General features: G+C 46.2%; 1 protein-coding gene across 1 annotated transcript in view; it reads right to left on the reverse strand.

The window, feature by feature from the left end:
* Nucleotides 1–6357: 6357 nt before the first annotated feature.
* Nucleotides 6358–15121, reverse strand: part of RIMS3 (regulating synaptic membrane exocytosis 3) — a 43631-nt gene continuing 34867 nt past the window's right edge. The window contains exons 5-7 of the mRNA XM_029571616.1: nucleotides 8905–9006; nucleotides 8520–8659; nucleotides 6358–8121 (exon numbers count right to left, since the gene is read on the reverse strand). Of these exons, the coding sequence (XP_029427476.1) occupies nucleotides 7909–8121; nucleotides 8520–8659; nucleotides 8905–9006 (455 nt within the window). The 3' untranslated portion in view covers nucleotides 6358–7908. The remainder of the gene's footprint in view (nucleotides 8122–8519; nucleotides 8660–8904; nucleotides 9007–15121) is intronic.

Raw genomic sequence — 15121 nt, forward strand, 5'->3', positions numbered from 1 at the left:
TTGTAGGCCGGCGCTGGTGTGCGGCCCATGGTGCTCCCAGGACGCAGCCTCGCTATACATCGAGCGCGTGGCCCCAGTCTTCCCACTAGAGGGCACCATTGGTGCATATTATAAAGCAAGCTCCCCACCCAGGGGCAGGGCCTGCAGGTAATTCAGCCACAGGCTTTGCATTTGCTTTTTTCAGTGGAAAGTAACGCATGGTGATTTGAAAATACAATCTCCATGCACCTTTGTCTTCCTCTAAGAAGGACTGGTCAGTTTACCAAGGCAAATGGTTTTGAAAATGTCCTTCCCCATGATTAACCTTACAAAAGAAACCAGGTTAGACCCCAGCTCCGCTCAGAGACGAGAGGTGCACTACTCTGAGATCACTCTTAACTTGGTGGGAGGTGCTCTGTGAGGCCAGCGCAATAAAGTCTGCACCGGTTAACGAGCACACAGGTCCATAACGCCCGATGCAACAAGGGGCTCGGCGCCTCCAAACCAAGGCGTAGCTAATAGCATTAATCACATGCAAATGCCATGTAGAGGAGCCCATTAGCAGTTACCTCACAATGCAGAAAATGGCCGCGCGCCTGAGGTGCACTTTTCAATCTGTAAAATTTCACGCTCACCCTGGAGCAGGCATAAGTCTTGCTGCATGTCGAGAGGTTTACTTAAAAACGACTGCTTTTCTGTGGTTCCTCCTAGCTACGATCATCGCGATACAAATAGGAGGAACTACAGAAAGCAGAATCCTGGATTAAAAAAAAGACTTTCTGGATGCGGAATATGCGGGCCGTGTCCGTAGGTGCGTGTACTGTGCTGGTAAATTTGCTGCCGCGGGATAAAATGCTCACTCGGAAATTAAGCGTCCGTTTTGGTAAACCGCGCCCAGGGTGTGCTAGGGCTGCCCAATTTCTCCCTAGTGTGTCTGTTTCAGCCCATTTACACATTGCATTGGGCGCCCGGGAGATGTGGAGGTGCCCAGTTTGGATGCACAGATTTCACCTGCACTTTATTGCCTCGGCCTGTGTGGGAACAAATTTGCACCTGACTGAAAAGGGAAAATATGCGTGTGCCAGACGGAGAAGGACCTCTGCATGCTCTTGCACCTCCTTTTTTTCTGGAAAATTGCATGCATGGATCTGAAAGAACTATCCATGTGCATCTCTTCTGATCCTGCCCAAAATGCACTCCCCCTGCAGCCAGAAGTCTGCGCAGCGAGGACCCTGCATGAAACTTTTCGTGCAGTGAGAGAAGGCAGTTTTCCAGCAATTAATCTGAGTGAATGCCCTAAAGAAAAGTGGAAATGCACCAGAAAACCCCAAAACATTACTGCCATTGCCCTCTCATCTTTGTTTGTACCTGAGGCGCGAGGAAGAGCGTTTAACCATTTCTCATATTTTGGCCTTCAAGGCAAAATCAGCGACTATAAATCTGAAGCCAGTGGGACTGACTGCTTGTCTTGGACTTGTAAGACAGGGAAATAAAGAGGAACGCAGGAGCTGTTCTCAAACTGAATTTAATAATCTTCCATTTTTTGCTGCCCAAACCATGCAAATGCAAGCCACGGGCTGCCTGGTGCCATCTTTCCTCTCTGCAAACTGGCCAGAGTATTTTACAAACCCCCACACATCCTCGGTCATAAAAACCACACAAAAATACAAGAATTGTACATTGGTAAGGAGCACACCTAGAAAACATTACATAGCATAGGTAGAAAACGTAGGGTTTTCCTAGGTTTGTGTTCTGTAAGCAATGAAACAGTACAAGGTAGGAGCTGCAATACGGGAAACACATGCACCAGCCCTAGCCCTCACAGCATTGGACAGGATAGACGTATTTTATCTTTTTCTTTGTTTTGCTTGCTTGTTTTTAAAGCTTTTCATTTTCCAAATCAACCAAACAGTCTTCACTGGATGTGCTTGGCTGGCAGGTTTGGTTTTCTCTTCCCTACCTGTAGCGCTCTCTCCCCTCCTCTATCATTTATGATTTAGGTCCAATTAAAGGCATGCCAGTGATGAATTGTCAGTGTGCTCTGCGCTCAGTCCTGAGCCCGCGAGTGGCAGGAAACTGACGCTGCTGGGGAAGGGGGTAGGGTTCAGAGGTTTAAGCCCTTGTTAGAAAAGCAAGGCCACAGCAGTGGAGGTGCTAGGAATGTGCTGGAATGTGGGCTCTGGTCTGCCCGCAGTGCGATGGGCACGGGAGCAGGGGGACGGTTGTGCTTCTCAGGGGAAGCTGCTACAGGACACTGCTGGGCGGCTGCTAGGGGGCGGAGGAATCTGCTTCCACTTCCTCTTTTTCTCATCAGGTCATTCCAAATGATCGATCCTGGCACATTACAACAAAAAGCACAATAAATTGTCCCTTTCCTAGCTGCCCAGGATCATTTGAGGAAGGACACTTCTTCTCTCTCCATTACTGCCTCCCTCCCTGGCCCCCACATTCACAGACTAAAAACACTGTTTAAGATATTGATGTATATATTTTTTTAATGAAGAAGGGGTTCCCAGGAAGGTTTTAAGTTTTATATGGCCAAGGCCTGTGCTACACGTAATGGATATTCTCCCAGCGTAACAGTCAAACTATCTGTAGTACACTGTTTGCATGCATAGGTGGATGCACCGAGATTGAGGGCAGAAATACACGGTCTTTTATAAACTATGGGGCACCTGCCACCAAAGTGTGTGTGTGGTGTTGTAAATGCTTATCTTTCAAATGCCAGAACAATGAACGTGCCTAAAAATGTAATAATCTGTCCACCTAACGAGCCTGATTTTGTAAATGCGTGCTTATAGTGTTCTGAAAATACATGCATGCTTGGACTTGCCAACATTCACCCAGACCCTCACCCGTGTACCTGCAACCGCCCATCCAAAAACTGCAGACAAAAGATAGGCGCATCCATCAGCAGTGTAAAAACGTTGGCATGCACGTAAACTCTTCTCAAAACAGCAAACCTGCCTCGTCAGCTCCTTATTCCCCTGATAAAATGTGTGTGCAATACTGCACGTATGCACGTGCTCTCAAGGTGTGCGTCTCTGCTACTTAACGCACACGTATGTGCTCTCTTTATACACAAAGGCCCTGTGTCTCCTTAGTGTGTGATCACTGGGCCCAGCACTTCTGCAAGTTTATGCTGTGAGACTGGCATTCAATTTGACCTTCCATGTACTCTGTTATGAGTCACTCTGAAAATGATTGAATGTAAAAACCAGCGAGCGAATAAAGAAACCTCAACCTTCCCTCCGCCAGCACCTTCACAGGTTCCCCTGACTCTGCAGCACTGCGTAATTGTTTCCTTTGGATTCTGCAGCCTGGGAAGGATCAGAAAACCCCATTTTTGTGTGCGATGAGATATATCCATAATGAAACAGAAAGGAGCTTCTCCCACTGCTAAAGGGAAGCTCTCTCTGCCTCCAGGTTATAAGGAACTGGGACTTTTCTTTCCATAGAAAGAAACTTTGAAATGAGTTGGAAAGCCAGGACTAGTTTATGGGCCAGGTGCTGACTTTGGAAATTTCAGGGCCCATTAGCATTTTGATGTGCCCACATTAACGAGAAAGCTGTCCTCTGGTTCCTCTTGCACATGGTACGGTTCTGCTGCACTGAGCGGAGGGTGGCCAGCTCAGCAGAGGCAGAGGCTGACAGGACAGGCTGCTTCCCACAATTTGTGCTCATGCTGGACACGTGAACGAAGTTTACAAGAACGTTGCATACACCTACACTCAGAAAAGCATGACGGATAGCGACACTTCATGGGACTGCTGCCTGCGCTCTCGATCACTATGGCATCTCTCGCGTCTGATGTCCTCCTCGCCCTGGCCGTGAGACCTTTTTCCTGGTACGCTGCTTCTTGTGTGGACACAAGAATAGTTCCCACCTTAAGAACCCACCTTTCAAAATGTAACTTGGCTTGACAATCTGCGCAGGTAAACCTACTACCTGATCACCGCCCCTACTGGTCTCATTTCTGGATAAAATTTCAAAATGGCCATGCATTGATGCAAAGGAAACACTTACACACCTAGTGCATCCAGGCAGGATCTCTTTTATGGCAAGGATCCCTTGCTTTGTGGGGCACCAAGAGCAGTAGTTAATAAGAGGGCAGGTAGTAGGGAAAGGTGCCTGAGAGCCCTGGCCTTTCAGCAACTCATAGGGGCCACAACACAGGTGCACTCCCGTTATTAGCCACCACGGCCCTGCAGACATGGGGAATCGGCTAGAAGTCAGGTCTTCCGTGTGCGGAGGGAGGTCTCTGCATGTTCCCTTCCTAACCTGGGGCCTGCAGGGTTTCACTGGAACGAGGGGTGTTGGGGGGGTCTGCTGCAGGTGCTCTGGTCTATTTAAGGCTCAAACAAAGGCAGGTGCTTCTTGGCTGGAAGGTGCTTTTTATGATGTATAGAAAGCACTCTGGTTGCTCCTTGCTACAAAATCCCCAAGCTGATAATACAAAGCTACTTGCAAATGCACTAGAAAACCAGACACAGGAACGTGTACATTAAACGCAGGCGTACCTCTTGCACGCAGCTCCTACTTCAAAGTCACCAAAAAGTACAAGTCATGCAAAGTGAAAACAAGCCAAGAAAATCCTCAAAGCATTCCTTGTCAAGGCATGAAGTGAAAGAGAGTGGCCGCAGAGCAGGGGCTGGCTGGGACCCTGGAGCCCCCTCTCAGGGCATTACCAGTGGTGCCACTGCATGGCTCTCCGCCCTTCAGCCTTTGGTGGTTTGTGTGCTTATCTTGAGGCTGATTTGGGTGCTAACCCCATGCTTAATTCCTTTCTCTTCTCGCTGCAGCCTGGAGCAGGGCGTGAGAGCACTAGCCAGGGATGGGTCGGCATATCTGGAAGGCCGGTCTCTGGACACTGCTTCTAACACCTCCCTCCCTTTCAGGTGTGCTGAAATGGCAGAAGTCCCTAGGTAAATAGTGATCTTGCAATAGGGCCTGCAGGTGTGCTTTTATTTTAGGACAGGGTAACTGACTTCCTTTTCTGTTGGCATTACCAGCGGTGGATGAGAGAGACCATGAGATTCCTTTTGGGAAGACAAACCCTTCTTGGAGAAAAGGCAGAGACGACCCCATTTGCTCTTGTGCTAGTACATAGAAAATCAGTTTGATTTTGTCCAAGGCAATTCAGGACTTTCTCATGCATAAGAAGAGCAAAGCAGCTGACTTTACAGTGTAAACACACACTTGAGTTTTTTTTGTGCAAATGAAAAGAAAATGCCTTATTTTCATTACTAAAATGGCGGGGGCTGTGTCCCACCGTGCAGCCTGGTGAGCGAAGCCCAGGGCTTGACCTAACTTCCTGGGTTTGGCTCATTAGAGTCCAGTGAATGTCCTTGCAGGTTGTTTTCCTAGGGTTTGATCCAAGTCCAAGGGACATTGCTTTATAGTTTATAAAATGCTGAGAAGGAATTTGCTTTAATCTGCTTTCTCTTAGCTGAAACCTTTTTTCTCATTAGCAGGGGAACCCAGTGTTCACCTGCTCAGATTTCTCTTTCCTCTTCTGCCCTGAGAAGTGTCTACAGAGGGTGAATGTGCTCTTCAGCTCATTTCTCGGAGGCCCTCCTAGCACAGCACTGTAATAACCCCCTCATCCTGCTCGGCTCACCCCCACCCCCCATGGACTGCTATCTACTGGCCATTGGCTGTCTGCCCTTCTTCTCTCTATCCATATCCTAAGCTACTGAAAGGAAATATTGTGTCTCTCTCGTGGCTGAGAGGCCATGAAACTCAAAGCAGCTCCTGTAGGAGTTCAGGTGCTAGAACTGCTGCCAACCAGATCCCAACAGAATTAAAACACGTGGACAAATTAAGAATGGCACCCATGGTCTTCCATACAATAGAGGTCCTTCTCGCATCAGCACAGATCTTCAGTGGTCCATGTTGTTCAGAGCATCCTTGGTGAGAGGGGAAAGCGAGAAGGATTTCAGTCCATCTAAGAAAGCCTCCGTCCCACAGGCGCCAGCTCCTTCTTGTCAACATCCAAAACTTGATATAGTGTGAGGGCTCCGGCACGCCCAGCCCACGTCTAGCTGCAGGCAAAGCCTGGACTCCGTTTCTGAGCTTCACCTCGCAGCTGCCTGGCAGATTTGCAGTAATGGGCGCCCCTCAGCAGGATGTGTATTGCTTGTAGAGAGCCGTAGGATCCCTGTGTGCAGGTGAGGAGGGAGCCAGCTTGCTCTGTGGGCACCTTTTATTGCAGGTTTGAGAGAGCCCAGGAGGACTAGCTATTTTGGTCAGTGGCATTTCAACCCAGAGACCAGCAAGAGCAAAGCCTTGCATCCATCCCTTTCCGCTGCCACACTCCCATCCCTTTCCGCTGCCACACTCCCATCCCTTTCCGCTGCCACACTCCCATCCCTTTCCGCTGCCTCACTCTCATCCCTTTCCGCTGCCTCACTCCCATCCCTTTCTGCTGCCACACTCTCATCCCTTTCCGCTGCCACACTCTCATCTCTTTCCGCTGCCACACTCCCTACCAGGAAACAGCAGATGAAGGGAGGCAGCAGTCTGCACCGTTTCTAGACTTAGTTTCTCTTTACACAAGTCCCCATATGAGAGGGGATTGAACAGAGTTTCTGGTGCCCCCGAGGGCAGGGCTGGCAATAAGCAGTGAGCACTAGCATGGCGCACTTTGCCTGGGGGTCACAGATGCTGGACATGGGAGTGAAGCCTGAGCCGCAGCTCCTTTAATCTTTCATTCTCCAAAAGTCGCTTTCTCCTTCGACAACAAAGTGGCTGCTCTATCATCGGTGATAAAACTTCAGTGTTTTGCTGCTATCACCCCTGAGTTTTCAGCAAAATTCATAGGCACCTTCATTAAAAAAAAACCCAAAAAGCTTCCAGACCTCTTTGTGTTGCTACAAGAACCATTTCCTTTCCCAAGTCTCTAATCCCCCAGTTTTCCAGCAATTCCTTCCTCTCTCTGCATCAGTCACTTTCTGATGGATCTCCGCACCGAGCAGTGGGGTCTGCAGTAAGTCTCACCTTTAGTGCTTTCAGCCAGTGAGGTGCTCTTATTCCCAGGTGACTCAGCTGGACAGGTGCTGCCTTTCCACCTCTGGGTGACCCTTTGCCTTTTTCAGCCTTAGTCTGCCAGCTAATATTCTCATTGCTGTACAGAAAAACGATATTGTTTTGAGGTGGTGCAGAAAGTGAATACTTAAAAGCACCTGTTTAAATCAATGTGTCAAAAGCATCCCTGCTGTCTTAGGCAGGCAGCGGCGGTGGGCTACATGGGCTACATGCTACTTATTGAATGCTATGGAGGGAATTGCTTTATGAGAGCTGCAAGATCTGTGTGGTGGGAGCTACAAGGCAGGACGTGGCTGCTGGCCACGCCCTCTCCTTTGTGGAGGGTCCCACACACAGGCCACAGAGAGCATGTGGCAAGCTACATAATATGCTACGTTCCTTAAAAAAGATACTCATGTTGCTTTACCTGACAGTAAAAATAAAAAATGAGCGTGTTGCTGCATACACACATCTATATATAAACAGAGAGAAACACAATGCATTTCTGTGCGAGATGCATTTCTATTTATTTCTCTGCATGTATATATAGATTTCTTAATATGTCCTCAGAGAGCAGAAGCAGGTGCAAGCAGTTCGGAAGTGCATAGAGGGTGCCCAGCATGTACAGAGCCCTCTTCACGGTGCAGGCAAAATTCTCAAACAGTCCGGAGATCTGCATTAGTTCACCGTGACGTGAAGGGTATGAAAAGTTCCCAGAGGCACCCAGGTAAGAGCCTTCTTTCAGCGTAGGGGGTCGGGAGTGGTAGGTCCCTGGCCAGGTGGTGTTGCAGGGCCTACACGGATACATATTTACAGCCGTTCTGCTGAAAAGTTCCCATCACGAATGGATTGCAGTCAATGGCCCTTTCCCTCGCCCCCTTCCCCCTTCCCTCTTCGGACATCTTAAGGACAAGAGGGACTGGTGGAGCTCTCCAGAGAGGACTGGGACATGCGGCGCGTCAGAGGAGCAATGCTGGAATCTGCCAAGGAAGAAGTAGGGAAGAGTTTGTACCAGCCTGTGACCATGGTGCTCAGGTCCAGCTCTTCCAGCAAAATTTGGGCCATCCCCATGAAAGATTTGTGATCCATGCGGCCATAGTCTCCCCAAACTATCACCTAAAGAGGAAGGAAAGAAAACAGCAGACAGATTATTCTGCGCCGAGCCTTGACGACCATCCCTTAGCAGAGGGATGGCCATGTGCAACGGGAAGTCAAATGCATGGAGCAGACGGCAAAACGTGCAGGCAACACTCAGACTGCTTTGTGTGCCATGGATTTCCATTCAACAGCAGAAATTAATTTTAGCAAGAACATGGAAGACCTAAGTTACTCTGCTTTAAAACTGTGGATGTGCATTTCCAAGGACGTGGTCTGGTCTTTACTAAAAGGAAATCTTTTAGTCCCGTTTGATTGTGTTTTAATCCCATGCAGATCCCGCATAAAGAGATGAACATACAAGTTTCACGTAAGAGGACGAGGCGTGCAAAGCGGCGAGCAGCATGGGGCGTGGTTACCTGCAGCACCTTGCCCTGGGGACCCTCATCAAACAGGAGCGCTTGTTGATACAGGGGGTCCCAGCTCTTCTTGGCGGATTTGGTCTTCTTTTTGGCTAAGCAAGTTCCATTCTCCAGCAGGTAAACCTTAATATATGGAGCTAGGAAGGAGGAAAAGAAGGAGCGTCACAAAGGAGGAGGCCAGTGAGAGGCTCCCTACAGATCCCAAGGGAGACAGTGGCTGGCTCCATCCTTTCCCTAGGTTGTGATCCATGGGGGGGGGGGGGGGGGAGGGCCCTGTGCTGTCCTGTCCCAATCATCAGGGCTTTTTGCTGGAATAATAATAATAATAATAATAATACAAATCTTTGTTCCCGCTCTGCCCATGTCCTTCCGCAGCACATACCAGGGATGGATTTCGTGCCCAGCTTCGGAGTCAGGCCCCGGGCCTGGATGACTTCAACCTCTAGCTGCCCACTTCTGTCAATCATCCCGATGTGGACATCACCTGGAATGGATTGGAAACAAAAGGGATAAATAGGCCGATAAGCGCATGGCCGCCTGTTTCACTACATCACAGCACCTGCTTTCAGCTTATGTTGGTGGTGGAAGACGGAGAGAACTGTCCACCTCCCCTGGGATGTCCTCCTCCCATTCTGTACAAGAAATCTTTCTGCTCTGACCAAGGAGAGGGCTCTTGGGTTATTATTGTAACCGTTTTAAACACACGCGGTTTTGCCTTATAGGGGGAAGCAAGGTTACTCCTGAACCTGGGATGGTCTTACCACAGCCTTGCTGACAATTGGCTGTCTGGTTAGAATGGGTCTGGGTGGAGGATGGAGTTAAGATGGCAGCCGAATGAGAAGTGGGAGAAGGTTGCTCCGCTGACCGTTTTCTTAGAATATCAGATTTCCCTCGCTAAAGGTCTTAAAAAATGCCACATACCAAATGTAAAGGCCGGCTTCGAGAGAGCCAGGCAGTTTCCGAAACTCCCAATGCAAGACAAACTACAATTCAAACTCTTCACCTCGACGCCGAAGGAGCCGGGAGCGAAGGCCGCGTTGGACAGAGACGCAGAGCGAACGTCTCAGCCACTGGCAGATGAAATCTCGCTGAGTCCCGTCCCCACCGACAAGCCTCCCGGATAGCCCTACGGAGCCTGGAGGCCAGAAGGAGGACGATACCTCAATTGGGATTATACTTACCTTTGATGTCGGGAGATATCAATCCTGTAATTTCGACACTGGACACTGTAGCTGAAGCCACGCGAGGGGGTGAGTCTACACAAGTATGAACCTCCTTTCTTATAAAACCCGTGGTAATAACTATGGATTCGATATGGGAAGCATTGGCAGCTATTGAAGTAGCGATTATTCATTTGTCTAAAACCCGCCTGGAGTCAAATAAACGTAGCAATGAGAATGAAAAAAGGATTGATGATCAGGAAAAGAAATGGAAAGGAAAATTATAGTGATGGAAGGTTAGCCGCACGCTAATCAACATGAGACTGTGCAAAATAAGAAGATAGGGAACACACTTCGAAGTTTAAACATACGGGTTCTCAATTTCCCGGTCATTATCCAGATTTCAGCGCTTGAAATGTTTAAGAAGTACTTAAATGCAATTCTGAAAATACCTACAGAGGCTTTACCTTTAATCTCCAAGACCTATTACCTGCCACAGAATAAAAGGGAAAGTGACCAAGAGAATTTGGAACCGCAATTACAGTTAAACGTTACCGAGTTATTGGAGCTGTCGCATGAGGGCACTGTTACAACAAGAGGAGTGATATTTGTGACTTTTGCCTTCATTACTGAAAAAAACGTATTGAGATTGCTCTTTCGTAATAGATCTGAATTGTATTATGGCCAAAACGTGTGGCTATTTCCTGATATCACCCGGATAACACGGGAGAGAAGGAAACAATTCATAGAAATGAGAGTAGAAGCTTTGACTGTATGTTCAAACTTTACTCTTCCTTACCCCTGCAAATGCGTAGTTAAATATCTTTTGAACCGTCACAGCTTCGTTTCTTTTTAGACTCGCACCCCAATGTGACTTAGTATTAAGCTTGGTCATTCGGTCACCATCCTTTCTTTCTTCCTGATTGTTTAAAATTCGATTATCACTCCTAAGATTTTGTTGTATCCACCCTCATCTTATTTCTTATTATTATAGAGTGCTTTAAGAATATAATTGTTACCTGTATTTTGTTTTTTGAACTGAAACAATTTCAATGTAAACCACCTCATTTTTCATTCACAGTGGTTTTTTTGTGTAAAACTTAAAATGCAATAAAAAGAAAAAAAAAAGACTGGGTCTTGGTTTTGTGTGCCCCGTTCACTCTCCCTCCCTGCTGCTGGATGCCTGGGATCCCCCGTCCTAGTCGCCCATAGGGCAGCATAGACACAACAATAACAGCAGCATCAAATGGAGCTTCCAGCTCTGGCTACCATTTTCATAATTATATCAGCATAAACTGTTACACCATCTAGAGAGATTCAAGAAAAGAATAAAATGGACATTTTCTGTTGTTCAAAACACAGATCTTCGACACAGGGAAGAGAATGTAAGAAACATAAAAAAAAAAAAAGCAAGAGAATAGCGGCAGCCTCCAAAGGCTGCGACGCTCCTGAGCCCTGCACTGTCTCTTTCTCCTGCCACTCCCAGCACCTGCCAGCCAGGGGCAGCACAGGAACCCTCTCTGCCACAGCAACTCATCTGGGTGAACAGTGTTGGTTTTATAAAACAAAAATAAAGGGTGAAAAAAAAAAGCAAGCTCCTTAATTTTGTGACGCGAATACCAGTATGCCAGCTGGTAAAATCAGTGACAAAATGAAACAGAAACCAGGGTGTAGAAGTCAAGAAACCTAAGAGGAATTTATTCAAATTCAAAGACAGCTGCTCTGTGTGGTCAGCAGTCCATCTGGTTCATAGCAGTTTATGGACTTCTCCAAGAACTTGTCCAAACCTTTTTAAACCCAGCTATGCTTTCTGCCTTTACCACATTCTCTGGCAATGAATTCCAGAACTTCATTGTGCGTTGAGTGAAAAATAATTTTCTCTGATTTGCTAACTTCATGGTGTGGCTCCCAATCCTTCAGGCCGATGCAATATCCATGACGGAAAAACGGGCACTCAGTCATGACTGCCTGCTTTCCTAACGCACGCCTATCCACCTCTCCCGGGTACGCAGTGCAGTAGGCTAATAAGCCGCTGCATTAAAAAGGAGGCATTAGGAGAAACTGTGCATCCCTAGCGCAGGATAAGAAAGCAGATGCTCAATTTTACGAGCATCCCTTTTCCTAACCTGACCACCGTCAAGACATTTATTTATTTTTATTTTTTACGTTGCAGCTTTCTGTGGTTCCTATGACTTAATATCGCCAGGGCTGGTGCTAATTTTTGAGAGTTAAAATGTGCATTTATTTTTTACATCGGGGGGGGGCACTAGCTAATAGCCTTATCAACATGGCATTTACATGTGCTGAGCACTATTAGCTACGCAGGAGTTTGGATGCATGTTTATTGCATCAGGGGTTATGGGCGCGCGTCCACCCACGGGTTAACCTGTGAGCTAGCCTGAGCACACGGTATTGCATCAGCCTGCTTGTATTATCTGAAAATGTAAATAACCGATTCACATCTACCCATTCTACACCTCTATCATATCCCCCCGCAGCTGTCTCTTCCCCTAACCTCTTCAGCCTTTCCTCATAGGGGAGCTGTTCCATCCCCTTTATCATTTTGGTTGCCCTTCTCTGTACCTTCTCCATCACAATTATATCTTTTTTGAGATGTGGCGACCATAATTGTACACAGTATTCAAGGTGCGGTCTCACCATGGAGCGATACAGAGGCATTATGACATTTTCCATTTTATTTACCATTCCCTTCCTAATAATTCCTAACATTCTGTTTGCTTTTTTAACCAGAGCAGCACACTGAACCGAAGATTTCAAAGTATTGCCCACAATGACGCCAAGATCCTGGTTCTTAATTCCTAAAATGGACCTAACATCATGTAACTACAGTGTAGGTTACTTTTCCCTATGTGCATCACTTTGCACTTGTACACATTAAATTTCATCTGTTATTTGAATGCCCAGTCTCCCAATCTTGCAAGGTCACCGCTTGTGATCTCACTATGCAGAATAATTTTGTGTCATTTGCAAATTCACTCGTGGTTCCCTTTTCCAGATAATTTATACATATACTGTATTAAAAAGTACTGTTCCCAGAACAGATCCCTGAGGCACTCCACTGTTTACCATTCTTCACTGAGAAAAGTGACCATTTAATCCTACTCTCTGTTTCCTGTCTTTTAACCAGTTTGTAATCCACGAAAGGACATTGTCTCCTATCCCATGACTTTTTAATTTTTCCCAGGTGTCTCTCATGAGGAACTTTGTCAAATGCATTCTGAAAATCTAAATGCACTATATCCACTAGATCACCATTATCCACATGTTTATTAAAGCCTTCAAAAAATGTAGTAGATTTGTGAGGCAAGACTTCCCTTGTGTAAATCCATGCTGTCTGAGTCCCATTAAACCATGTCTATCTATATGTTTTGTGATTTTATTTTTTATAATTGTTTCTACGATTTTACCCAGCACTAAAGTCAGGCTCACCAGTCTATAGTTTTCTGAATCACCTTGGAGCTCTTTTAAAAGATCAGCGTCACATTGACCACCCTCCAGTCTTTAAATACAATAGATTATTTTAATGGTAGATTATAAATTACTAGTAATAGATCTGCAATTTCATTTTTTAGTTCTTTCAGAACTCTGGGGTGTAAACCATCTGGTCCAGGTGATTTGCTACGCTTTAGTTTGTTAATCTGCCCTATTACATCATCCAGATTCACTGCAATTTGTTTCAATTTTTCTGAATTATCGCCATTAAATACCATTTCCAGCATGATACATCCCCAACATCCTGTTTAGTAAACACAGAAGCAAATAATTCACTTAGTCTTTCCGCTATAGCCTTGTCTTCTCTAAGTTCCCCTTTAACTCTTCAATAACCTAACAGTCCAACCAACTCCCTCACAGGCTTATTTATTTTATTTATTTATTTATTTAAATTCTTTTTAATATACCGATGCTCAAGACGAAGTCTTATCGTACCGGTTTACATCATAACCGGGGGAAAACCATTTAACTAGAAAGAAAGTTACAATAAACAGGGTGTACAATACAGGGCCATTAAGAGAGAGAGAATTAGTTTAACTTAACGCTACTAAAGGATAGTGCAAAAAAGCAGAAAACAATTGACTAACTTGGGGTGCTGATTTAGCAGCTAGTTTAAATAAACAATTCGAGCATAACAGGCTTCCTACTTTAGATATATTTTTTTAAAAATTACATGTTTTAAAAAAGTTTTATTATGAGATTTTGCCTCTACAGTCAGCTTCTTTTCACATTCTCTTTTTACCTGCCTTATCAATGTTTTACACTTAACTTGCCAATGCTTATGTTTTTTCCTATTTTCTTCAGTTGGATCCTTTTATCCAATTTTTGATAGAGGTTCCTAGGCTTCAAATAACCTCTTTCCCCTCACCTTTTAACTATGTCGATAATTGTTTGGCCTTCCTTTCGCCTTTTTTAATGCATGGAATGAATGTGGTCTGGGCTTCTAAAATGGTATTTTTAAATAATGTCCATGCCTGATGTAAACTGTTTACCTTTGTATCTATACCTTTTAGTTTTTTTCCAACTATTTTCCTCATTTTATCAAAGTTTCCCTTTAAAAGTTAAATACTAGAGCAGTAAATTTACTTAATGTCCTTCCTTCAGTCATTTTGAATACTGGCAGCAGATCGCCTTTGCCCTCACTATGTCACAGGGGCCGACCGTCGGTACCTGTGACATAGTGAGGGCAAAGGCGATCGGCGCCATTTTGAGTACTGGCATCGGACGGCCGGCGTGCAGGAGGTCGCTCCTGGACCCCTGCTGGACTTTTGGCAAGTCTTGTGGGGGTCAGGAGGCCCCCCCAAGCTGGCCAAAAGTCCCTGTGGATCCAACAGGGGGCCCGGAGAGACCTCCTGCACGCCGGCCGTCCGATGCCAGTACTCAAAATGGCGCCGATAGCCTTTGTCCATACTATGTCACAGGGGCTACCAGTGCCATTGGTCAGTCCCTGTCACATGGTAGGAGCAGAAGATGGCGCCGATGACCATGTGACGGGGCTGACTAATGGCTCCGGTAGCCCCTGTGACAAAGGCTATCGGCGCCATGATGAAACCGGCATCGGGGGTGTGAGAGTGCAGGGGATGGTTCCCGGATTCCCCGCTGGACCACCAGGGAGTTTTGGTAAGGCTTGGGGGGGGGGGGGGTTTTTGTAGTTAATTTTAATTTTAGCTGGGACACGAATAGAAATCGCAGTATTAACACATCAGGGCGCCATACGGCCGAATGTAACCTATCTGCTCCCCGACGAATCCGAATCACGAATGCAACGTATGGCGTCCCTCTGCACATCCCTAACATATACTAAGTTATTACAACGATTTTTAAAGTACAACAGCTCACTTCAGCTAAAAGTGGCCTCAAAAAATACTGCCTTCAATGCCTTTCTAAAAAATGTTAAAATCCTGTAACTGTCTCACTTCTACTGGG

The sequence above is a fragment of the Rhinatrema bivittatum genome, chromosome 11 (genome assembly GCF_901001135.1).
Source record: "Rhinatrema bivittatum chromosome 11, aRhiBiv1.1, whole genome shotgun sequence".
In the NCBI taxonomy this organism is placed as follows: Eukaryota; Metazoa; Chordata; class Amphibia; order Gymnophiona; family Rhinatrematidae; genus Rhinatrema; species Rhinatrema bivittatum.